This window comes from Salvelinus alpinus, chromosome 7, assembly GCF_045679555.1.
Source record: "Salvelinus alpinus chromosome 7, SLU_Salpinus.1, whole genome shotgun sequence".
Classification (NCBI taxonomy): Eukaryota; Metazoa; Chordata; class Actinopteri; order Salmoniformes; family Salmonidae; genus Salvelinus; species Salvelinus alpinus.
Window position 1 is genome coordinate 1,311,526 of NC_092092.1, and position 27,686 is coordinate 1,339,211.

The following is a 27,686-nucleotide window of genomic DNA, read 5'->3' on the forward strand; positions in this document are numbered from 1 at the left end:
GTTGTTTCCACGTCATTTCAATGAAATCACGTTGAACCAACGTGGAATAGACGTTAAATTGACGTCTGTGCCCAGTGGGTAGAGACAAACCCCACCTAGAGCATCTTTACTAAGCAAGTGCTGTCTAAAAGTCAAAGCCTTGCAATGGATCTGAAGTAGGCGTGGATATCGTGGAGACTGAGACAGAGTGGTGAACGAACATTCCTTCGCGTCAAAGGAGTTCTATAAACACGGACCCGGAACACTGTCATCTCGTTGCAAACATTTTTGACCTCTTGAGGAGAAAAGGGAAAGCATCCATTGCTCAGGTAAGCGGAAATCGTTTTCCTTCTCCTCATTATTCACACATATGGCTAGTTCAGAAAGTTAGCTGATGTATGACGTGCTTTGTTTGAATGACTTGAAAGGAGACAGCTCGTCTATTAATACTTGTGGAAAGATTGTGTTGTTGGTTATGTACCCCTGTGTTTATACAATAATGTATTATGTTTAATAACAGAGATTCATATTGGTACTAAGGGTTTTAGTTTTTTAAATCTCACTGATAATTACAACCTCACAGTTATTGTTATAAAATCCTCCTATAGCCTAATCAAGTTCAGCGTAATCCCCTTTTTTTCTTTCTGATGAATGATTTGGATGTTCTGGCTTCGTGCAAAAGGTTCAACTTCAAACAACTCTTGAGGGTTTTCAAATTACTTTCACCTGACTGATCCAGACTGGACAACAGCATGCCAATCCTGGAGAGAGAGCCGCCGAAAGGCCGCAGGGAAAGCTATGTAAGAAACGCTTTTGTTACATTCGATTTTGTTTCATACTGAGTGTAATGAAGGATTGTCCTTGGTATTTTACCATCAGTTATTTCTTAATATCCTTTATCTCTGCCGGTATATTAAAATGTAGGTATTATCTGCTTATAAGGTCAGAGAAAAATATGCTATTCAGGTAGTTGCAAAAGCAATAGCTTAATCGATATTAATTTATTGATTTAGAATCCAGCATGTAGAATCCAGCATGTAGAATCACGTTGCTTGCTTTACTTCATTATTTTCATACTGTTGCTGTTTTGTAACATTGTTGTGTGTGACTGGCAACATACCATTGCTGAAAGGCTATTTCAGGGAATTCGTTTTGTACAGTAATTGTATAGCCTACAAAAATTATGTATTTATTGTTACAAATTTGGCTTGCTCTTGTTTGTTTTTAAAATACATTTAGTGAGAAGGGATTTTCACAAGTGGATTACAGAACTACTTGTCTAACTAACTGACTTTATCATTGGAAAAAGTATGGAGCAACAACCTTGTAAACCACTGCTAGTGTAACAGATACAGGCGCTATCCGTGGTGCTGAAAAGAGCATGGTTTTGAAACGCGAATATTTCTACTGTGTCCTTGTGCTGACCGCTAGGGGCAAAAAATAGAAAATTGACAGGCTGGAAGTACTACACTTGTATTATCCCAAACGGACACTATCAAAAAAAGTGATGCAGAATAAAATTAGACTATTTCACACTACCTACCAAAAACAAAGAGTTGGAATCAGTGATAGGCCTACAATGCACTCAAATTATTTTTCAAATTCGAAACCTATTACATGTAAAGGCCAATTTATCCAGGCTATTTTGTAGGAAGATACCAACTAAATCACCAAAGAAAATGCAGTCCCCGTGCATAATTGCAGCAACAGAGATACGCATTCTGCGAATGTTGAGAAATACGGGAAGTCAAAAGGTTCTCTTTAACTTTTCCGTTTGCCCGAGCAGTTTAGTCTATGCTACCAGAAAGTACACAGCAACATTGGTTTAGGTTATGATGAATATGAACGAAGCACGTGCCCGTGGAGTGAAACTTCAGTTGCCCACTGGGGATCAATTAATAAGTAAGCCTAAAAATAAATTGAATTCAGAACGATACGATTCTAATGTATCTCCCCGAGAGTGGCCATTTTCTTGGAGCAAATTCCGAGTTATAATATTACCAACGTATGCGTTCAATCATACCTGTTTCACATGTGATGTAGGTAACCCACTCTCACAAGTTACATTGATCACAACGACAGACCGATTCCAACATATCGGACCAAACGAACAAATAATTAGTCAACACACTAATAACTCGGTAAACATTTAATTTGCATTTTATTCAATATAAAATAACCTTAGCCGTTTCGATCAAAGGCGTAATTTTCGTTTCCCACAGGACGCTGTAAAATTAATTCTCGACGTGGCTTCAAGCGGTTTGAATGAATAATTTACTCAGGTTCTAAGAATGCTAAAGATAAACTTCAGGAAGCAAATAAGAGCTGTAATGCTCAGACTGATGAATAAATGCCTACAGACAGGACAACAGCTTCCTCACACTGATGAATAAATGCCTACAGACAGGACAACAGCTTCCTCACACTGATGAATAAATGCCTACAGACAGGACAACAGCTTCCTTACACTGATGAAGACGTTGTCCTTTTCGGTGCAGCCTCAATGAGTCACTGTTTATCCCAACCATTACAATAACTGCCTACCCTTTGAAATATAGGCTTGGTTAATGTACAGTAACAACCATTTTTGACACTTACTGATGTAAAAAGGGCTTTATGAATAAATTGGATAGAATGATTAATTGCTTGACAGATGAGAGGAGAGAGAGAGAGAGAGAGAGAGAGTGTGATTGATTGATCTCCACAACACTAGGTCCTGCCCAAGGTGCCTGTCCCACCCCTGAAGCAAACTCTGGACATGTACCTGACCAGTATTAAACACCTGGTGAAGGAGGAACAGTACCGGAAGACTAAGTCCATTGTGGAGAAGTTCGGAGAACCAGGCGGCACTGGAGAGCTGCTGCAGAAGAAGCTACTAGAGAAGAGCGACAACACACACAACTGGGTAAACTCCCTCCCTCACAACACACACAACTGGGTAAACTCCCTCCCTCACAACACCCACAACTGGGTAAACTCCCTCCCTCACAACACACAACTGGGTAAACTCCCTCCCTCACAACACACAACTGGGTAAACTCCCTCCCTCACAACACACAACTGGGTAAACTCCCTCCCTCACAACACACACAACTGGGTAAACTCCCTCCCTCACAACACACAACTGGGTAAACTCCCTCCCTCACAACACACAACTGGGTAAACTCCCTCCATCACAACACACACAACTGGGTAAACTCCCTCCCTCACAACACACACAACTGGGTAAACTCCCTCCCTCACAACACACACAACTGGGTAAACCCCCTCCCTCACAACACACACAACTGGGTAAACTCCCTCCCTCACAACACACACAACTGGGTAAACTCCCTCCCTCACAACACACACAACTGGGTAAACTCCCTCCATCACAACACACACAACTGGGTAAACCCCCTCCCTCACAACACACACAACTGGGTAAACTCCCTCCCTCACAACACACACAACTGGGTAAACTCCCTCCCCCACAACACACAACTGGGTAAACTCCCTCCCTCACAACACACACAACTGGGTAAACCCCCTCCCTCACAACACACACAACTGAGTAAACTCCCTCCCTCACAACACACACAACTGGGTAAACTCCCTCCCTCCCTCAGACAATGTGCATCCCAAATGGCATCCTATTGCCTAGATAGTGCACTACATTCAACCAGAGTCCATAGGGGTCTGGTCAAAGCTAGTGTGCACTAACGGGAATAGGGTGGTGTTTGGGAGGCAGACAAAACCCTCGAGCATCTCTAAGCATTAAAATCCATGGATATTCTGTTAGCAGTATGGGAGTAATGAGCGATCTATTGTTTCTCCATGCTACGTTTGTACTGTATTGAAAATAGAAGTCAGATCTGGTGTGGAGTGGGAATAGTCAGATCTGGTGTGGGGTGGGAATAGTCAGATCTGGTGTGGGGTGGGAATAGTCAGATCTGGTGTGGGGTGGGAATAGTCAGATCTGGTGTGGGGTGGGAATAGTCAGATCTGGTGTGGAGTGGGAATAGTCAGATCTAGTGTGGGGTGGGAATAGTCAGATCTGGTGTGGGGTGGGAATAGTCAGATCTGGTGTGGAGTGGGAATAGTCAGATCTAGTGTGGGGTGGGAATAGTCAGATCTAGTGTGGGGTGGGAATAGTCAGATCTAGTGTGGGGTGGGAATAGTCAGATCTGGTGTGGGGTGGGAATAGTCAGATCTGGTGTGGAGTGGGAATAGTCAGATCTGGTGTGGAGTGGGAATAGTCAGATCTGGTGTGGGGTGGGAATAGTCAGATCTGGTGTGGAGTGGGAATAGTCAGATCTGGTGTGGGGTGGGAATAGTCAGATCTGGTGTGGGGTGGGAATAGTCAGATCTGGTGTGGAGTGGGAATAGTCAGATCTGGTGTGGGGTGGGAATAGTCAGATCTGGTGTGGAGTGGGAATAGTCAGATCTGGTGTGGAGTGGGAATAGTCAGATCTAGTGTGGGGTGGGAATAGTCAGATCTGGTGTGGGGTGGGAATAGTCAGATCTGGTGTGGAGTGGGAATAGTCAGATCTGGTGTGGAGTGGGAATAGTCAGATCTGGTGTGGGGTGGGAATAGTCAGATCTAGTGTGGGGTGGGAATAGTCAGATCTGGTGTGGAGTGGGAATAGTCAGATCTGGTGTGGGGTGGGAATAGTCAGATCTGGTGTGGAGTGGGAATAGACGGATCTGGTGTGGGGTGGGAATAGTCAGATCTGGTGTGGGGTGTGAATAGTCAGATCTGGTGTGGGGTGGGAATAGTCAGATCTGGTGTGGGGTGGGAATAGTCAGATCTGGTGTGGAGTGGGAATAGTCAGATCTGTTGTGGGGTGGGAATAGTCAGATCTGGTGTGGAGTGGGAATAGTCAGATCTGTTGTGGGGTGGGAATAGTCAGATCTGGTGTGGGGTGGGAATAGTCAGATCTGGTGTGGAGTGGGAATAGTCAGATCTGGTGTGGAGTGGGAATAGTCAGATCTGGTGTGGAGTGGGAATAGTCAGATCTGGTGTGGAGTGGGAATAGTCAGATCTGGTGTGGGGTGGGAATAGTCAGATCTGGTGTGGGGTGGGAATAGTCAGATCTGGTGTGGGGTGGGAATAGTCAGATCTGGTGTGGGTTGGGAATAGTCAGATCTGGTGCGGGGTGGGAATAGTCAGATCTGGTGTGGGGTGGGAATAGTCAGATCTGGTGTGGAGTGGGAATAGTCAGATCTGGTGTGGGGTGGGAATAGTCAGATCTGGTGTGGGGTGGGAATAGTCAGATCTGGTGTGGAGTGGGAATAGTCAGATCTAGTGTGGGGTGGGAATAGTCAGATCTGGTGTGGGGTGGGAATAGTCAGATCTGGTGTGGAGTGGGAATTGTCAGATCTAGTGTGGGGTGGGAATAGTCAGATCTAGTGTGGGGTGGGAATAGTCAGATCTGGTGTGGGGTGGGAATAGTCAGATCTGGTGTGGAGTGGGAATAGTCAGATCTAGTGTGGGGTGGGAATAGTCAGATCTGGTGTGGGGTGGGAATAGTCAGATCTGGTGTGGGGTGGGAATAGTCAGATCTGGTGTGGGGTGGGAATAGTCAGATCTGGTGTGGGGTGGGAATAGTCAGATCTGGTGTGGGGTGGGAATAGTCAGATCTGGTGTGGGGTGGGAATAGTCAGATCTGGTGGGGTGGGAATAGTCAGATCTGGTGTGGGGTGGGAATAGTCAGATCTGGTGTGGGGTGGGAATAGTCAGATCTGGTGTGGAGTGGGAATAGTCAGATCTAGTGTGGAGTGGGAATAGTCAGATCTAGTGTGGGGTGGGAATAGTCAGATCTGGTGTGGGGTGGGAATAGTCAGATCTGGTGTGGAGTGGGAATTGTCAGATCTAGTGTGGGGTGGGAATAGTCAGATCTAGTGTGGGGTGGGAATAGTCAGATCTGGTGTGGAGTGGGAATAGTCAGATCTGGGGTGGAGTGGGAATAGTCAGATCTGGTGTGGAGTGGGAATAGTCAGATCTGGTGTGGGGTGGGAATAGTCAGATCTAGTGTGGGGTGGGAATAGTCAGATCTGGTGTGGGGTGGGAATAGTCAGATCTGGTGTGGAGTGGGAATAGTCAGATCTGGTGTGGGGTGGGAATAGTCAGATCTGGTGTGAGGTGGGAATAGTCAGATCTGGTGTGGAGTGGGAATAGTCAGATCTGGTGTGGAGTGGGAATAGTCAGATCTGGTGTGGGGTGGGAATAGTCAGATCTGGTGTGGGGTGGGAATAGTCAGATCTGGTGTGGGGTGGGAATAGTCAGATCTGGTGTGGGGTGGGAATAGTCAGATCTGGTGTGGGGTGGGAATAGTCAGATCTGGTGTGGAGTGGGAATAGTCAGATCTGGTGTTGAGTAGGGATTAGTCAGATCTGGTGTGGAGTGGGAATAGTCAGATCTGGTGTGGAGTGGGAATAGTCAGATCTGGGGTGGAGTGGGAATAGTCAGATCTGGGGTGGAGTGGGAATAGTCAGATCTGGTGTGGAGTGGGAATAGTCAGATCTGGTGTGGGGTGGGAATAGTCAGATCTGGTGTGGAGTGGGAATAGTCAGATCTGGTGTGGAGTGGGATGCACTTTACCATTTTGCTCCCAGATGCGTAAAGCACGCAAAGGCAGTCTGCCATCCTTCCAGTGTACACTTCAACTGTTACGTGGAGTGGAAAAGGCATTGGAGACCTGTCCATACAGACTGTCCTTTTATAGCCCATAAGAGACCTGTCCATACAGACTGTCCTTTTATAGCCCATTGGAGACCTGTCCATACAGACTGTCCTTTTATAGCCCATTGGAGACCTGTCAATACAGACTGTCCTTTTATAGCCCATTGGAGACCTGTCCATACAGACTGTCCTTTTATAGCCCATTGGAGACCTGTCCATACAGACTGTCCTTTTATAGCCCATAAGAGGCCTGTCCATACAGACTGTCCTTTTAAAACTCATTGGAGACCTGTCAATACAGACTGTCCTTTTATAGCCCATTGGAGACCTGTCCATACAGACTGTCCTTTTATAGCCCATTGGAGACCTGTCAATATAGACTGTCCTTTTATAGCCCATTGGAGACCTGTCCAAACAGACTGTCCTTTTATAGCCCATTGGAGACCTGTCCATACAGACTGTCCTTTTATAGCCCATTGGAGACCTGTCCATACAGACTGTCCTTTTATAGCCCATTGGAGACCTGTCAATTTAGACTGTCCTTTTATAGCCCATTGGAGACCTGTCCATACATACAGACTGTCCTTTATTAGCCCATTGGAGACCTGTCCATACAGACTGTCCTTTTATAGCCCATTAGAGACCTGTCCATACAGACTGTCCTTTTAAAACCCATTGGAGACCTGTCCATACAGACTGTCCTTTTAAAATCCATTGGAGACCTGTCCATACAGACTGTCCTTTTATAGCCCATTAGAGACCTGTCCATACAGACTGTCCTTTTAAAACCCATTGGAGACCTGTCCATACAGACTGTCCTTTTAAAATCCATTGGAGACCTGTCCATACAGACTGTCCTTTAATTACCCATTGGAGACCTGTCCATACAGACTGTCCTTTTATAGCCCATTAGAGACCTGTCCATACAGACTGTCCTTTTAAAACCCATTGGAGACCTGTCCATACAGACTGTCCTTTAAAACCCATTGGAGACCTGTCAATACAGACTGTCCTTTTAAAACTCATTGGAGACCTGTCAATACAGACTGTCCTTTTAAAACTCATTGGAGACCTGTCAATACAGACTGTCCTTTTAAAACTCATTGGAGACCTGTCCATACAGACTGTCCTTTTAAAACTCATTGGAGACCCATCCATACAGACTGTCCTTTTAAAACTCATTGGAGACCTGTCAATACAGACTGTCCTTTTAAAACTCATTGGAGACCTGTCAATACAGACTGTCCTTTTAAAACTCATTGGAGACCTGCCAATACAGACTGTCCTTTTAAAACTCATTGGAGACCTGTCCATACAGACTGTCCTTTTAAAACTCATTGGAGACCTGTCCATACAGACTGTCCTTTTAAAACTCATTGGAGACCTGTCAATACAGACTGTCCTTTTAAAACTCATTGGAGACCTGTCCATACAGACTGTCCTTTTAAAACCCATTAGAGACCCATCCATACAGACTGTAGAGTCTCCACACTGTGATCAAAAACACAATCAACACCATAAATGGCCCAATAGACTTGGACCATCAATAACAGCTGGCACTGGAAGGAGGAAAGAACTGAAGCTAACAAAAAGGTGGGGAAATAACTAAAACTGTGGCCATAGATCAATCAGACATGCCACTTGGTGTCTACGAGACCCATCCATCACCAGCCACTCAGATGATCAGTCAGTCCTGAATTAAAGCAGTGAACTGATATCTATCAATCTCTCGCTCCACATTATGATAATCAGTGTGAACACCGTATACTCTCTCTCTCTCTCTCTCTCTCTCTCTCTCTCTCTCTCTCTCTCTCTCTCTCTCTCTCTCTCTCTCTCTCTCTCTCTCTCTCTCTCTCTCTCTCTCTCTACCTGTGTGTCTCTCTCTCTCTCCCTGTGTCTCTCTCTCTCTCCCTGTGTCTCTCTCTCTCTCCCTGTCTCTCTCTCTCTCTCTCTCTCTCTCTCTCTCTCTCTCTCTCTCTCTCTCTCTCTCTCTCTCTCTCTCTCTCTCTCTCTCTCTCTCTCTCTCTCTCTCTCTCCCTGTGTGTCTCACTCTCTCTCTCCCTGTCTCTCTCTCTCTCTCTCTCTCTCTCTCTCTCTCTTTCAGGTGTATGACTACTGGCTTGACGATATGTATTTGAATCAGAGATTGGCCCTACCAGTCAACTCCAATCCTGCCATGGTCTTCCCAAAACAAGACTTTAGAGATCACAAAGACTCACTCAGGTATGTACAGTACACTTGGTGTCCAAAATACACTTCATAAAATACACTTCATAAAATACATTTCATAAAATCCACAACATAAAATACATTTCATAAAATACACTTCATAAAATGTCATATACTTCAGAAAATAAATTTCACATAATACACTGAATAAAATACACTTCATAAATAAATTTCATAAAATAAATTTCATAAAATAGACTTCATAAAATAAATTTCATAAAAAACACTTCATAAAATACATTTAATAAAAAACACTTCATAAAATACATTTCATAAAATACACTTCATAAAAAACACTTCATAAAATACGTTTCATAAAAAACACTTCATAACATACGTTTCATAAAATACACTTCATAAAAAACACTTCATAAAATACGTTTCATAAAATACACTTCATAAAATACGTTTCATAATCATAACAAAGTACTTCCTGAATGTGAAATGCACAGTAATGAGGGTGCTTCCTTCAATGAGGGGGATGATGCAGTCATTTTCTCAATCAGATTAGTGCTGGTTGAATGACCACGCATTGAATTACACTTGACAAGAGGGAGTAATGTACATAGTAATCTCTGCACCCAAAAAGCAAACAGCTATTCAATGACTAGAGACTATGTACATGAACTAGGTACTCAGAGGAGAAGATGGATGATTTGAACTATGTACTCATGAGAGAAGGTGACTCTGTACCGGTACCCCCTGTATTTAGCCTCCACATTGACTCTGTACCGGTACCCCCTGTATATAGCCTCCACATTGACTCTGTACCGGTACCCCCTGTATATAGCCTCCACATTGACTCTGTACCGTAATACCCTGTATATAGCCTCCACATTGACTCTGTACCGGTACCCCCTGTATATAGCCTCCACATTGACTCTGTACCGGTACCCCCTGTATTTAGCCTCCACATTGACTCTGTACCGGTACCCCCTGTATTTAGCCTCCACATTGACTCTGTACCGGTACCCCCTGTATATAGCCTCCACATTGACTCTGTACCGGTACCCCCTGTATATAGCCTCCACATTGACTCTGTACCGTAATACCCTGTATATAGCCTCCACATTGACTCTGTACCGGTACCCCCCTGTATATAGCCTCCACATTGACTCTGTACCGGTACCCCCTGTATTTAGCCTCCACATTGACTCTGTACCGGTACCCCCTGTATATAGCCTCCACATTGACCCTGTACCGGTACCCCCCTGTATATAGCCTCCACATTGACTCTGTACCGGTACCCCCTGTATTTAGCCTCCACATTGACTCTGTACCGGTACCCCCTGTATATAGCCTCCACATTGACTCTGTACCGGTACCCCCTGTATATAGCCTCCACATTGACTCTGTACCGTAATACCCTGTATATAGCCTCCACATTGACTCTGTACCGGTACCCCCTGTATATAGCCTCCACATTGACTCTGTACCGGTACCCCCTGTATATAGCCTCCACATTGACTCTGTACCGGTACCCCCTGTATATAGCCTCCACATTGACTCTGTACCGTAATACCCTGTATATAGCCTCCACATTGACTCTGTACCGGTACCCCCTGTATATAGCCTCCACATTGACTCTGTACCGGTACCCCCTGTATTTAGCCTCCACATTGACTCTGTACCGGTACCCCCTGTATTTAGCCTCCACATTGACTCTGTACCGGTACCCCCTGTATATAGCCTCCACATTGACTCTGTACCGGTACCCCCTGTATATAGCCTCCACATTGACTCTGTACCGTAATACCCTGTATATAGCCTCCACATTGACTCTGTACCGGTACCCCCTGTATATAGCCTCCACATTGACTCTGTACCGGTACCCCCTGTATTTAGCCTCCACATTGACTCTGTACCGGTACCCCCTGTATATAGCCTCCACATTGACTCTGCACCGGTACCCCCTGTATATAGCCTCCACATTGACTCTGTACCGGTACCCCCTGTATATAGCCTCCACATTGACTCTGTACCGGTACCCCCTGTATATAGCCTCCACATTGACCCTGTACCGGTACCCCCCTGTATATAGCCTCCACATTGACTCTGTACCGGTACCCCCTGTATTTAGCCTCCACATTGACTCTGTACCGGTACCCCCTGTATATAGCCTCCACATTGACTCTGTACCGGTACCCCCTGTATATAGCCTCCACATTGACCCTGTACCGGTACCCCCCTGTATATAGCCTCCACATTGACTCTGTACCGGTACCCCCTGTATTTAGCCTCCACATTGACTCTGTACCGGTACCCCCTGTATATAGCCTCCACATTGACTCTGTACCGGTACCCCCTGTATTTAGCCTCCACATTGACTCTGTACCGGTACCCCCTGTATATAGCCTCCACATTGACTCTGCACCGGTACCCCCTGTATATAGCCTCCACATTGACTCTGTACCGGTACCCCCCTGTATATAGCCTCCACATTGACTCTGTACCGGTACCCCCTGTATATAGCCTCCACATTGACTCTGTACCGGTACCCCCTGTATATAGCCTCCACATTGACCCTGTACCGGTACCCCCCTGTATATAGCCTCCACATTGACTCTGTACCGGTACCCCCTGTATTTAGCCTCCACATTGACTCTGTACCGGTACCCCCTGTATATAGCCTCCACATTGACTCTGTACCGGTACCCCCTGTATATAGCCTCCACATTGACCCTGTACCGGTACCCCCCTGTATATAGCCTCCACATTGACTCTGTACCGGTACCCCCTGTATTTAGCCTCCACATTGACTCTGTACCGGTACCCCCTGTATATAGCCTCCACATTGACTCTGTACCGGTACCCCCTGTATTTAGCCTCCACATTGACTCTGTACCGGTACCCCCTGTATATAGCCTCCACATTGACTCTGCACCGGTACCCCCTGTATATAGCCTCCACATTGACTCTGTACCGGTACCCCCCTGTATATAGCCTCCACATTGACTCTGTACCGGTACCCCCTGTATATAGCCTCCACACTGACTCTGCACCGGTACCCCCTGTATTTAGCCTCCACATTGACTCTGTACCGGTACCCCCTGTATATAGCCTCCACACTGACTCTGCACCGGTACCCCCTGTATATAGTTAAATTATTTGTTACTTTTATTTTCTATTTTCTATTTTTTTACTTATCTATTTTTTTTTTTACTTAACACTTATTTTAATTGTTGGTTAAGGGCTTGTAAGTAAGCATTTCACTGTAAGGTCTACACTTGTTGTATTCGGCGCATGTGACACATACAATTTGATTTGATTGGATCATTAGAGAAGGTTGTAGCCACAGATCAGTCACTTACACTTATTACGTATACAACATACGGTAATACAACATTGTATTATACTGCCACGTACAATGGTTGCTGGTGCAATGCAATACATGGCTGCTATGTTTTCTACCCTGTACTGTAAAAGTCACACTTGGTGAGAGATTTACAACAGTGTTTTCAGCAGGCATAAACCAAACCAGATCTCCCTCAGATTTACAGGCTGCAGGACATGGAGGCGATAGCCATCCTGACTCATCTCTTCTCTGTATCGCTGCCTCTCTTATTAAATGAGCTGTGGTCTGCCAGACAATGCAACACAACACACACAGGCACGCACACACGCACGCATGCGCACTCACACTCACACGCACGCACGCACGCACACTCACACTCACACGCACGCACGCACGCACGCACGCACGCACACACTCACTCACACTCACACGCACGCACGCACGCACGCATGCGCGCTCACGCACGCACGCACGCACACACACACACACACACACACACACACACACACACACACACACACACACACACACACACACACACACACACACACACACACACACACACACACACACAGTCTATCCAGATCCAGACTGTAACTCACCGTCAGGTTTTGTCAGCTCATGGGTGAGGTAAGTGAATTCTTTCAGGACCTTCAGAACAGCCTCCTAATAGACTGACGGATACTCTAATTAGATTGTTAGTGTCAGATCCAAGCAGTCCGCTGAGACTGGTAGACTGCCTAGTTGGCTGCCCTCATCCTCCCCATCCTCAGCCTCCATATACAGGGGTGTGAGTCTGGTAGACTGCCTAGTTGGCTGCCCTCATCCTCCCCATCCTCAGCCTCCATACAGGGGTGTGAGTCTGGTAGACTGCCTAGTTGGCTGCCCTCATCCTCCCCATCCTCAGCCTCCATACAGGGGTGTGAGTCTGGTAGACTGCCTAGTTGGCTGCCCTCCTCCTCCCCCATCCTCAGCCTCCATACAGGGGTGTGAGTCTGGTAGACTGCCTAGTTGGCTGCCCTCCTCCTCCCCATCCTCAGCCTCCATACAGGGGTGTGAGTCTGGTAGACTGCCTAGTTGGCTGCCCTCCTCCTCCCCATCCTCAGCCTCCATACAGGGGTGTGAGTCTGGTAGACTGCCTAGTTGGCTGCCCTCCTCCTCCCCATCCTCAGCCTCCATATAGGGGTGTGAGACTGGTAGACTGTCTAGTTGGCTGCCCTCATCCTCCCCATCCTCAGCCTCCATACAGGGGTGTGAGACTGGTAGACTGCCTAGTTGGCTGCCCTCCTCCTCCTCCTCCTCCTCCTCCTCCTCCTCCTCAGCCTCCATATACAGCGGTGTGGTGGTGTACGTGTGTGTGTGTGTGTGTGTGTGTTTGGGGGGGTATTAGTGTGTGTGTGTGTGTGTGTGTGTGTTTGGGGGGGGTATTAGTGTGTGTGTGTGTGTGTGTTTGGGGTGGGTATTAGTGTGTGTGTGTGTGTGTGTTTGGGGTGGGTATTAGTGTGTGTGTGTGTGTGTGTGTGTGGGGGGGGGGGGGGGGGTATTAATGTGTGTGTGTGTTTGGGGGGGGGTATTAGTGTGTGTGTGTGGGTGGGGGGGGGGGGGGGCGGGGGGGGGGGTATTAGTGTGTGTGTGTGTGTGTGTGTGTGTGTGTGTGTGGGGGGGGGGGTATTAGTGTGTGTGTGTGTGTGTGTGTGTGTGTGTGTGTTGGGGGTGGGTATTAGTGTGTGTGTGTGTGTGTGTTGGGGTGGGTATTAGTGTGTGTGTGTGTGTGTGTGTGTGTGGGGGGGGGGGTTAATGTGTGTGTGTATTGGAGGGGGTGTTAGTGTGTGTGTGTGTTTGGGGTGGGTATTAGTGTGTGTGTGTGTGGGTGTGTGTGGGGGGGGTATTAGTGTGTGTGTGTGTGTGTGGGGGGGGTATTAATGTGTGTGTGTGTTTGGGGGGGGTATTAGTGTGTGTGTGGGGGGGGGGGTATTAGTGTGTGTGTGTGGGGGGGGGGGGGGGGTATTAGTGTGTGTGTGTGGGGGGGGGGTATTAGTGTGTGTGTGGGGGGGGGGGTATTAGTGTGTGTGTTTGGGGGGGTATTAGTGTGTGTGTGTGTGTGTGTGTGTGGGGGGGGGGTATTAGTGTGTGTGTGTGGGGGGGTATTAGTGTGTGTGTTTGGGGGGGTATTAGTGTGTGTGTGTGGGGGGGGGGGGGTATTAGTGTGTGTGTGTGGGGGGGGGGTATTAGTGTGTGTGTGTGTGGGGGGGGGGGTATTAGTGTGTGTGTGGGAAGGGGGGGGGGGGTATTAGTGTGTGTGTATGTGTGTGGGGGGGGTATTAATGTGTGTGTGTGTTTGGGGGGGGTATTAGTGTGTGTGTGTGGGGGGGGGGGGGTATTAGTGTGCGTGTGTGGGGGGGGGGGTATTAGTGTGTGTGTGTGGGGGGGGGTATTAGTGTGTGTGTTTGGGGGGGTATTAGTGTGTGTGTTTGGGGGGGTATTAGTGTGTGTGTGTGTGTGTGTGGGGGGGGGGGTATTAGTGTGTGTGTGTGGGGGGGTATTAGTGTGTGTGTTTGGGGGGGTATTAGTGTGTGTGTGTGGGGGGGGGGTATTAGTGTGTGTGTGTGGGGGGGAGGGGGTATTAGTGTGTGTGTGTGTGTGTGGGGGGGGGGGGTATTAGTGTGTGTGTGGGAAGGGGGGGGGGGGGGGGTTATTAGTGTGTGTGTATGTGTGTGTTTGTGTAGCCCACTCTGTATATTGATCGGGGGTTTGAACACAAAAACACTGAGATAGAAAACACCAGGGCTGATTTACTCCCTTCTGGACACACACACACACACACACACACACACACACACACACACACACACACACACACACACACACACACACACACACACACACACACACACACACACACACACACACACACACACACACACACACACACACACACACACACACACACACACACACACACACACACACACACACACACACACACACACACACACACACACACACACACACACAGCGCTGCTCTGTAATCTATCAGAAATGTGATTATAGCTCTCCATTCAGAGATGGGGGAGGGAGTTGTGGTGTGTTTGGTGAATCATGAGTAGATACAGATGGACCAATATACTTTTTACAGTAACAGCCTGTAACTGCCTGTAACTGCTTGTAACTGCCTGTAACAGCCTGTAACTGCCTGTAACAGCCTGTAACAGCCTGTAACTGCCTGTAACAGCCTGTAACAGCCTGTAACAGCCTGTAACTGCCTGTAACTGCCTGTAACTGCCTGTAACAGCCTGTAACTGCCTGTAGCAGCTTGTAACAGCCTATAACAGCCTGTAAATAAAATATCCATGTACAGAACAATTATATAGTTACAATTCAGTAACACACACGAGGCAAAGTGTCTGAAGAAGACTATCATTGTATAATACTCTCCGTTGAATAATGGATACCAGTAATGAAATGACTGGACTGTTGCATATACAGTGTGTCTAGGTCCCTTCTAAATGATGTTCTCTCTGTGTTGACTCAGTCTCTCTGTTCTCCATCTTCTCAGATTCGCTGCTCACCTCATCACAGGAGTTCTGGAGTATAAGGAACGTATTGACACGTGAGTTCTCTGAGTCCAGCTTATAACGCTCCTCTCCTCTCCTCTCCTCTCCTCTCCTCTCCTCTCCTCTCCTCTCCTCTCCTCTCCTCTCCTCTCTTCTCTTCTCTTCTCTTCTCTTCTCTTCTCTTCTCTTCTCTCCTCTCCTCTCCTCTCCTCTCCTCTCCTCTCCTCTCCTCTCCTCTCCTCTCTTCTCTTCTCTTCTCTTCTCTTCTCTTCTCTTCTCTTCTCTTCTCTTCTCTCCTCTCCTCTCTTCCATCAGAGTATTGTAGAAGAAAAGTATAAAGATTGTAAAATAATAAAGGGAAAATAAACAGAATATATAATATAAGACTGGATAAAGTTCCCCTGTAGAGCAGCTGAGGTTGTCCCAGGTGATCTGAGTCTGTGTCTGTGTGTCTCTGGGGCCCTGCCTCCTGACAGGAGGGCGTTGCCCGTGGACTATTCTCGGGGCCGGCTGGCTGGGACCCCTCTGTGTATGAAGCAGTACTACCGTCTCTTCAACACATACCGTCTGCCCGGCCTCAAGAGGGACACCCTCGTCATCCACGAGGCTGGGTCCACCGAGCAGGAGCACATCATCGTTGCATGCAAGAACCAGGTCAGAGAGAGACTAAGGTTCCGTATCCAGCTGCACCCTATTCCCTATGGGCCCTGGTCAAAAGTAGTGCACCCTATTCCCTATGGGCCCTGGTCAAAAGTAGTGTACCCTATTCCCTATGGGCCCTGGTCAAAAGTAGTGCACCCTATTCCCTATGGGCCCTGGTCAAAAGTAGTGCACCCTATTCCTAGCCCTATGGGCCCTGGTCAAAAGTAGTGCACCCTATTCCCTATGGGCCCTGGTCAAAAGTAGTGCACCCTATTCCCTATGGGCCCTGGTCAAAAGTAGTGCACCCTATTCCCTATGGGCCCTGGTCAAAAGTAGTGCACTATATAGGGAATAGGGTGCCATAGAGCTCTGGTCTAAAGTAGTGCACCCTATTCCCTATGGGCCCTGGTCAAAAGTAGTGCACTATATAGGGAATAGGGTGCCATTTAAAAAATAAATCACAGTAATAAATATAATACATTGTATCTCTATGGACGCAATTACACTTACAGTGATCTCAGTTATCACTACTGTACAGCTAGAAACATTGTCCACATTTACAAGGCATGTGGTCACCTCAAATATAACAGCTAACGACATTCCAAAACATTGTGTGTCCACATTGACAAGACAAGAGATATTAGTGTAGAAGTATAACTTTATTTGTTGGTTGTGTTGAGTCTCTGTTGGAGGTTTAGGATTCCCACGAGTCAGTGTTGTAAATAACCTCCACTTCCTGTCGATCCTCCCCAAGGCCGTGTCGTATACGCTAAAGTTCAAAGGTCATAGGCAGAAAACGGTCGAAAACGTCGACATAAACAACAGACAATGTAAAGGTCACAGACGGAATCGTAAACAAACAACCGGTTGGCGGTTAACACCGTGAGTTATCTTTTACAATGAATCTCACTTCCCCCCAAACAATCGCATCACCAAATATCTCACAAAGGCTAAAAGGGAGGAGGAGGAGGAGGGGAGAGTCCTTCGTACCTGGAGATGGTTCCAGGCACTATCAATCAGGTACACATATTAAGGAGCCATCCATGTGGAGAAACAGACTACTAACTAAATTACCGCTGATTGAATTTGTCTGAGAGCCTCCTTGAGTCACAAGGACAATTGATCGCGGCGTAGGGATTCATGTTTTCAACCTTGTGTGCCAAATGACATCCTATTCCCTATGTAGTGCACTACATTTGACCAGGGCTCTTGTTAAAAGTAGTGCACTACCTAGGGCATAGGGTGGCATTTTGGGACACGGAGGTTCAAGCAGGCGGTGGCGGTACGTCGTTAACCTCTGCCTCTCTTACTTTGCCTTCATTAGTCAGCAGCCTATTGGGGTCTAATGACTGATGTGTTTGCATTGGTAGGTTTTAGTTTTTTAACAGCCTATTGACCCAACGTGTCTGATTGAGTGATACATTGAAATGCTCCTTGGAGAAAAGGCTTTTATAGATTTTGTAATGCCAGTAATCTATTTTGAGGTCTTATGATAAAGCACATACACTGTATCTTATCGTCTTTTTTTTTTGTTGTTGTTGTTGCTTCCTTAGAAATACATTTTTAATCAGATGTATGTTTTAATCTGTGATATTCTACGTGGAAATACCATCACCTTTTTTCAATGTCCACGACAAAATTTCCCTCTGGGAGCAATAACCCCCCCCCCCTCCCAAAAAATCCAATCCTATTTAAAAAAAATAATAATAATAATTCTTATTTTGTCTTCTTCTCAGTTCTTTGTGTTGGACCTAGTGGTAAAGGAGAAAAAACTGAACGAAATGCACATCTTGACCCAGCTGGAGAAGATAGTAAAGATGGCAGAGAACACAGAGGAGAGACAGCCTTCGTTTGGTCTGTTGACGTCTGATGGAAGAACAGAATGGGCCCAGGCTAGAGACGTACTCATCACAGGTTTCACTTCAACCATCTTATTGTCTACATTAAATATCATAACTATAATAATAACACTAATATCAAATAACAATTTAAATCATAGTAATAATTCGAAATAAACCATGGGAAGACTATGAAAACAAATATATTTGCATAAACTGACCTCGTCTGTCTGTACGCCTGCCTGTCTGCATGCCTGTCCGCCTCCCTGCCTCCCTCCCTCCCTCCCCTAGATTCAGTTAACAGAGAGTCGTTGGCTGTGATCGAGAAGTGTCTGTGTGTGGTGTGTCTAGACGACACCAGTGGGGTGGAGGTTGGGGATACCAGCCGAGCCCTGCTGATGCTCCATGGAGGAGGCCATGAGAAGATGGGGGCAAACCGCTGGTATGACAAGCCAATGCAGGTAGGGCGATGCCAAACCTGGACCCTTATTCATAAAGTGTCTCGGTGTAGGAGCGCTGATCTAGGATCAGTTTAGCATTTTAGATAACAAAGAATAAGATGATATGGACAAAGTGTGTGTGTGTGGGGAGGGGCTGATCCTAGATCAGCACAATACAGGTCCTGAGACCATGGAATGGAATATAAATGTTTGTTTCAGTTTGTTGTAGGGGAGGACGGAGTCTGCGGAACGGTGTGCGAGCACTCACCCTTCGAGGGAATAGTTCTGGTGGCGTGTACTGAATACTTGATGAAATTCATGTAAGTGAACTAGCCAAACTAATTTACATGTATGTGTCCATATGGACAGTGTTAAATCTGATTAGGTGGAGTTCTATTATTCTAGGTCCTGGTGTCCCCCAAGGTTCTGTTCCAGGTCCTGGTGTCCCCCAAGGTTCTATTCTAGGTCCTGGTGTCCCCCAAGGTTCTGTTCCAGGTCCTGGTGTCCCCCAAGGTTCTATTCTAGGTCCTGGTGTCCCCCAAGGTTCTGTTCCAGGTCCTGGTGTCCCCCAGGGTTCTATTCTAGATCCTGGTGTCCCCCAAGGTTCTGTTCCAGGTCCTGTGCTTTTACATCTGAGAGTTCATATTTACTCACCAAACACACAAAGTATTTCATTACAATATAGTTAACGGCAAGTTTATTGCATTAAATCTTAAATCAGATATTTTACATTTTACTCATGAGACACATGAGGAGGTTAATGTTTTGCAGTGTAGTTCACATTTACAGGTAATATATTATTAGAGGTCAGTAATGAAACAGGTAATATATTATTAGAGATCAGTAATGAAACAGGTAATATATTATTAGAGGTCAGTAATGAAACAGGTAATATATTATTAGAGGTCCGTGATAAAACAGGTAATATATTATTAGAGGTCCGTGATAAAACAGGTAATATATTATTAGAGGTCCGTGATAAAACAGGTAATATATTATTAGAGGTCAGTAATGAAACAGGTAATATATTATTAGAAGTCAGTGATAAAGCAATATGATGTCAATGAATAATACATTATAATAATAGTAAAACACTAATCTAAGGAAGTCAAGTGATTGTGCTCTCTCCACCGGACAGGAAGTCCCTCCAAGATGGGGAGGCCACCAACGTGTCGGAGCTTCCTACTCCTCGCAGACTGCTCTGGAAGACCACACCCGACATCCAGGACCTCCTGAAGGCCTCTGCTGAGAGACTGCAGAGGCAAGACACACACATGTGCATGCATGATTGCACACATACAAACATGGACACACATATAAGCACTTTTTAAAAAATCGTTTTAATTAAAGACAATCACAGTAAGTTACTTAAATTGTTAACCGGAAATGATTTGACACGGATATAAAAAAACAGAGGCATTAGGAACTTTAACATATATTCATATTTCCTTCTCCTTAGGTTGGTTAGAGAACTTGACATGGATGTACACAAGTTTGAGGTCTATGGAAAAGAATTCATCAAGAAACAGAAGATGAGTCCAGATGCGTACATACAGGTGGCTCTACAACTGGCCTTTTACAGGTGTTGTACACCTTTAAGAACGTTATCTAAAACGACATGTTGTTGGTTGTTTTAGTCCTGTTTCAACACATTTTTCATTTGATTACAATCTTTACTACTTATTGACAGTCATTTTAATTTAACTAAAAACCTAAGAAAGAAACTATTTTCCTTTGTTCACACATTAAGTGAATTCAGCCTCCATTGATATACAGTAGCGATATTTATTTTGCTTTGTGATTTCTCAGATGCAATGGACGGCTGGTGTCCACTTATGAGAGTGCTTCTATCCGTCGTTTCCACGAGGGCCGGGTGGACAACATCCGCTCAGCGACCCCCGAGGCTCTGGCCTTCGTGAAGGCCATGACGGACGAGAAGACATCTCTCTCTGTGAGTCATTTTTCTTACTTAGCTCCCCATTATGGTCTTCTCCCATAATGCTGTTCATCATGTCCTCTTCTCCCATAATGCTGTTCATCGTGTCCTCTTCTCCCATAATGCTGTTCATCATGTCCTCTTCTCCCATAATGCTGTTCATCATGTCCTCTTCTCCCATAATGCTGTTCATCATGTCCTCTTCTCCCATAATGCTGTTCATCGTGTCCTCTTCTCCCATAATGCTGTTCATCGTGTCCTCTTCTCCCATAATGCTGTTCATCATGTCCTCTTCTCCCATAATGCTGTTCATCATGTCCTCTTCTCCCATAATGCTGTTCATCGTGTCCTCTTCTCCCATAATGCTGTTCATCATGTCCTCTTCTCCCATAATGCTGTTCATCGTGTCCTCTTCTCCCATAATGCTGTTCATCGTGTCCTCTTCTCCCATAATGCTGTTCATCGTGTCCTCTTCTCCCATAATGCTGTTCATCATGTCCTCTTCTCCCATAATGCTGTTCATCATGTCCTCTTCTCCCATAATGCTGTTCATCATGTCCTCTTCTCCCATAATGCTGTTCATCGTGTCCTCTTCTCCCATAATGCTGTTCATTGTGTCCTCTTCTCCCAAAATGCTGTTCATCATGTCCTCTTCTCCCATAATGCTGTTCATCATGTCCTCTTCTCCCATAATGCTGTTCATCATGTCCTCTTCTCCCATAATGTGTGTGTGTGTGTGTGATTGATTCATCGATTGATGATCACTTAACCGGTTGGTAAAACCTACAGATGTAACATGTAAAGTGGTTTGTCTACCCCAGATTTTGAGGAATAGATGAAAATGGATGTCTGTAAAGTAGAAACATACAGAGTATGATATACTCAAATGTACTACTATAATGATAACTATTTGGATTTGATTGCACATTAAACATTACAATACTGTAAAATACAATACACGATTACAATACAATACTGTAAAATACAATACACGATTACAATACTATACTGTAAAATACAATACACAATTACAATACAATACTGTAAAATACAATACACGATTACAATACAATACTGTAAAATACAATACACGATTACAATACATTACTGTAAAATACAATACACGATTCCTGACAGGTGTATAAAAATCAATCACACAGCCATGCAATCTCCATAGACAAACACTGACAGTTGAATGGTCCGAACTGAAGAGCTAAGTGACTTTCAACGCAGCACCGTCATAGGATGCCACCTTTCCAACAAGTCAGTTTATCTAGTTTCTGCCCTGTTAGAGCTGCCCCCGGTCAACTGTAAGTGCTGTTATTGTGATGTGAAAAACTTATAGGAGCAATAACGGCTTAGCCACGAAGTGGTAGGCCACACAAGCTCACCAACGCCGAGTGCTGAAGCGAACAGCGCTTAAATCACCTATCCATCGGTTGCAACACTCACTACCGAGTTCCAAACTGCGTCTGGAAGCAACGTCAGCAGAAGAACTGTTCGTCGGGAGCTTCATGAAATGGGTTTCCATGACTGTGCAGCTGCACACAAGCATAAAATCACCATCAGCAAAGCCAAGCCTCGGCTGGGATGGTGTAAAGCTCTCCGTCATTGGACTCTGGAGCAGTGGAAATGCGTTCTCTGGAGTGATGAATTACACTTTACCATCTGGCAGTCCAACTGACAAATCTGGGTTTGGCGGATGACAGGAGTATGATACCTGCCCAAATTCACTGCCAACTGTAAAGTTTGGTAGAGGAGGAATAATGGTCTGAGGCTGATTTTCATGGTCCGGGCAAGGCCCCTTAGTTCCAGTGAAGGCAAATCTTAATGCTACAGCATACAATGACATTCTAGATGATTCTGTGCTGCCAACTGTGTGGCAACAGTTTGGGGAAGGCCCTTTCCTGTTTCAACATGACAATGCCCCCTGCACAAAGCGAGGTCCATACAGAAATGGTTTGTCGAGATCAGTGTGGAAGAACTTGACTGGCCTGCACAAAGCCCCGAACTGAACCTCAACGAACACCTTTGGGATGAATTGGAACGCCGACTGCGAGCCAGGCCTAATCGCCCAAGATCAGTGCCCTGACCTCACTAATGCTCTTGTGGCTGAAAGGAAGCAAGTCCTCTCAGCAATGTTCCAACATCTAGTGGAAAGCCTTCCCAGAAGAGTGGAGGCTGTTATAGCAGCAATGTTCCAACATCTAGTGGAAAGCCTTCCCAGAAGAGTGAAGGCTGTTATAGCAGCAATGTTCCAACATCTAGTGGAAAGCCTTCCCAGAAGAGTGGAGGCTGTTATAGCAGCAATGTTCCAACATCTAGTGGAAAGCCTTCCCAGAAGAGTGGAGGCTGTTATAGCAGCAATGTTCCAACATCTAGTGGAAAGCCTTCCCAGAAGAGTGGAGGCTGTTATAGCAGCAATGTTCCAACATCTAGTGGAAAGCCTTCCCAGAAGAGTGGAGGCTGTTATAGCAGCAATGTTCCAACATCTAGTGGAAAGCCTTCCCAGAAGAGTGGAGGCTGTTTTGGCAGCAATGTTCCAACATCTAGTGGAAAGCCTTCCCAGAAGAGAGGAGGCTGTTATAGCAGCAATGTTCCAACATCTAGTGGAAAGCCTTCCCAGAAGAGAGGAGGCTGTTATAGCAGCAATGTTCCAACATCTAGTGGAAAGCCTTCCCAGAAGAGTGGAGGCTGTTATAGCAGCAATGTTCCAACATCTAGTGGAAAGCCTTCCCAGAAGAGAGGAGGCTGTTATAGCAGCAAATGGGGGACCAACTCCATGTTAATAATGTCCATGATTTTAGATTGAGATGTTTGATTTAGCAGGTGTCCACATACTTTTGGTCATGCGGTGTACTTGTGAAAACAGTACCAAAGCAATAAAATAAAAAACTGTAAGAATTGAGTATCCTTCATTCCAGCCATAAACACACACACACACACACAGTCTTGTACACACACACACACACACACACACACACACACACACACACACACACACACACACACACACACACACACACACACACACACACACACACACACACACACACACACACACACACACACACACACACACAGCACTTGCAATCTATCATATGACTCATAACAGGTAAAATATGTTACTTTGTCTCTCTTTAGACAATGTTCAATGTGGGAGTATTATATTTAGCTTTTTGAGACTAAATGCAATTATTAATTATGCTTTTGTTTTTATTCAATTTTACAGGATTCAGAAAAGATGAAACGATTGTGGGATGCGATTAATGCCCAGACAAATTCCACAATTGCAGTAAGTACGCGTGTTTGACTAAAACTATTCATTGTATTACGTTTATTTGATAAAATGTTCTATTCATGAGGAACCTCTAACTTAAGTAGATTTAATACATTAAGCTCTAAGGGTTCGTGATGGTTTATTTTGCAGGCTATTACAGGGATGGGAATAGACAATCACCTTCTAGGACTCAGAGAAATCTCCCAGGACATCCATATGGAGGTTCCAGAGATCTTCACAGATGAAACCTATGTGGCCAGTAACCAGTTCATTCTCTCCACCAGTCAGGTATACCATCTAGTCGTCTCTTTGCTACGTGTCTATTGCTATTTTTTATTTTTATATTTTTTGAATTTCACCTTTTATTTAACCAGGTAGGCTAGTTGAGAACAAGTTCTCATTTACAACTGCGACCTCTGGTCAAGATAAAGCATAGCAGTGTGAACAGACAACAACACAGAGTTACACATGGAGTAAACAATAAACAAGTCAATAACACAGTCTATTGCTATTACAGCCATGATAATAATAATAATAATAATAATAATTACAAGAACTTAATATTCTACCAATTGTGTTATAACTGTTTATTACATATATACAGTATCTATAAAGTAATCATTAACGGTTTATAAACTACGTATAAATCCCTTGTTAAAGTACACCTGTGTATATCTTAAGTAGATGTTGTATTATAACTGGTATACCTTCCTCAGGTCCCCACCACAGTGGAGATGTTCTGTTGCTATGGCCCGGTGGTTCCTAACGGTTACGGGTGCTGCTACAACCCGCAGGCAGACCACCTTCTCTTCAGCGTGACCAGCTTCAACGGCAGCACCGAGACCAGCTCGGCCGTTTTTATCGAGGCTCTGGACGAGGGCCTCGTAGAGATGAGGGATCTGTGCGAGAAGAGCAATAAGCCTCAGAGCGACACTGCTGCTGCCTCAAAGGCGGTTGAGAAAAGCCAAGGAGCTGGCAGCAAGCCTCTGAGCACACCTCAGAAAACAGGGAAATAAGTCATACTGAGGTATCATTACGGTGTCCATATTAGGACAGCCTCAGTAGTTACGCTCAACTTCCCTCAGATTACGGTGTCCATATTAGGACAGCCTCAGTAGTTACGCTCAACTTCCCTCAGATTACGGTGTCCATATTAGGACAGCCTCAGTAGTTACGCTCAACTTCCCTCAGATTACGGTGTCCATATTAGGACAGCCTCAGTAGTTACGCTCAACTTCCCTCAGATTACGGTGTCCATATTAGGACAGCCTCAGTAGTTACGCTCAACTTCTGACACGCGTCCAGGTATGTCGTGAAAGTAGTGTTAGTGCTAGTTGTCCTGTGTGTATATTTTGGTGTTTGTGCGATGAAGTTGATGTTTTTACGACTTTATCTCTCGAGTCAATTTGAATCCTTAACTATGTAACAATGTACATACAACTAATATGGAAGGAAACATATAGATGTAGAAAATACGACGTAGATGCTCTCATTCACCATTGCTACTCGGGTGGGAGTCTAGACAGAGCATAGCTCACCGGTCTGGTAATAGGGAACTAAAGCCATGCCTGCTATTTCAGCACTGTACTGACGGACAGCTCCGCTGGATCAGTACATAGCCAATGGTAGGTACAGCTCATCCCTTGACTGTAGTACTGTAGATTACTTTATCACTGACCTCAACCCAGAGTCTCTCAGAGCGTTCAGTCAGCCCACTGACACCCCAATCAGACCACAGCGAAATCACAGTCTACCTGAACAGAGCAATACTCAATCATGAGGCAGCAAACTTACACCTAAATGATCTCAGCGTATTGTGTTATATCAATATATTCACATTTATCGTGCAAACATTGATCATATTGTAACTAATGGGATTCAAGTACGGACGGCAACCTAACCCATAGGGAAAGAGCAGACGTAGGAACTAGGTTTAAAGATCATCACTATAATGATGCTGCCAAAGAGGGATATCTATCTAGTAAAGCCTACAGCAGGGCTCTCCAACCCTGTTCCTGGAGAGATACCCTCCTGTAGGTTTTAACTCCAACCCTGTTCCTGGAGAGATACCCTCCTGTAGGTTTTAACTCCAACCCTGTTCCTGGAGAGATACCCTCCTGTAGGTTTTAACTCCAACCCTGTTCCTGGAGAGATACCTTCCTGTAGGTTTTAACTCCAACCCTGTTCCTGGAGAGATACCCTCCTGTAGGTTTTAACTCCAACCCTGTTCCTGGAGAGATACCCTCCTGTAGGTTTTAACTCCAACCCTGTTCCTGGAGAGATACCCTCCTGTAGGTTTTATCTCCAACCCTGTTCCTGGAGAGAGACCGTCCTGTAGGTTTTAACTCCAACCCTGTTCCTAGAGAGATACCCTCCTGTAGGTTTTAACTCCAACCCTGTTCCTGGAGAGATACCCTCCTGTAGGTTTTAACTCCAACCCTGTTCCTGGAGAGAGACCCTCCTGTAGGTTTTAACTCCAACCCTGTTCCTGGAGAGATACCATCCTGTAGGTTTTATCTCCAACCCTGTTCCTGGAGAGATACCGTCCTGTAGGTTTTAACTCCAACCCTGTTCCTAGAGAGATACCCTCCTGTAGGTTTTAACTCCAACCTTGTTCCAACAACCCTGTTGGAGTGTAAATCTGTTCAGAGGTGCTAAGTACTCTCGGCCGGCAAACGCTACCGGTTTGTCCGTGCCTTTAAACTTGAGACGGATATGTTTACCGTACAGTATTTCTAGAGGTATTTCCACAGGTATAGCTAGTATAGATTCTGCGCAATATTCAGTACTGTCTCATACTGTCTCAGACTGTCTCATACTGCTTCATACTGTCTCATACTGTCTCATACTGCTTCATACTGTCTCATACTGTCTCATACTGCTTCATACTGTCTCATACTGCTTTATACTGTCTCATACTGTCTCATACTGCTTCATACTGTCTCATACTGTTTCATACTGTCTCATACTGTGTCATCTCTGAAGGTAAATTATCAATTGGATGTGGTGATTCTGTGGAAGAAGTTGTTCTTAACGGGTTGTGTGAATTATGCAGATGAATAGGAATGTATTATTGGTGTTGATATGCTGCTTGTTGAAGTTCTTATTTTAGGGATTTCCAAATGGCACCCTATTCCCTTTATAGTGCACTTCTTTTGACATGGGTCCATAGAGCTCTGGTCTGAAGTAGTGCACTATATAGGGAATAGGGTGCCATTTGGGATTCAGACTTTCTTTCCTCTCAGCCTAATGTGTGGTTCCACTCATTTCATAGAAACTACAGCAAGTCTGTAGCTATTCATGTTAATAATTTACGAAAAAAGTTAAAAAGCCTATTTATTTTTGTAGCTAAATACATACATTTATTTTCATCAGAAAATCTACATGATGTCTACACTTTAATTGTATTGTATGAGATATATTTGTGAGAATATATTGTAACCTTAAATTGTATGAGATATATTTATGAGAATATATTGTAACCTTGTGCTGTGTAGAGAATACTGCTATAAAGATTATTTATGTCCTGAAATAAAATTGAGTCCAAAATATCACGTGTGGCTATCTTCTCCAAGGGAATAACACACTTAAATTCCTAGGTCTATCCTCAGCTGTGAATGGGGGTGCAAGACAGCATGGGGCCAGTAACCCAAAGGTTGCTGGGTCGAATCCCATAGCCGAGTAGGTCAAAGTGCCACTGAGCAAGGCAGTTAACCCTAATTGCGCCTGTAAGATGTTCTGAATAAGAATTTTCTGCTAAATGACTAAAATGTAAACAATGATATATGAACATAAAAGTACTGCACTATATAGGGTGCTACTTGGAATA

The 27,686-nt window shown here is 45.2% G+C and overlaps 1 protein-coding gene across 1 annotated transcript; it reads left to right on the plus strand.

Moving 5' to 3' along the window:
- LOC139580321 (choline O-acetyltransferase-like) lies at nucleotides 1-27,408 on the plus strand. Its single transcript, XM_071408867.1, has 15 exons — nucleotides 1-308; nucleotides 662-779; nucleotides 2,693-2,884; nucleotides 8,748-8,866; nucleotides 15,724-15,777; nucleotides 16,198-16,375; nucleotides 18,100-18,277; nucleotides 18,493-18,662; nucleotides 18,861-18,961; nucleotides 19,780-19,902; nucleotides 20,101-20,223; nucleotides 20,451-20,592; nucleotides 23,810-23,872; nucleotides 24,008-24,145; nucleotides 24,574-27,408. Exons 2-15 carry the CDS (start codon nucleotides 732-734, stop codon nucleotides 24,871-24,873), a joined length of 1,929 nt encoding a protein of 642 aa, XP_071264968.1. The 5' UTR covers nucleotides 1-308; nucleotides 662-731; the 3' UTR covers nucleotides 24,874-27,408.
- The last annotated feature ends 278 nt before the right edge of the window (nucleotides 27,409-27,686 follow it).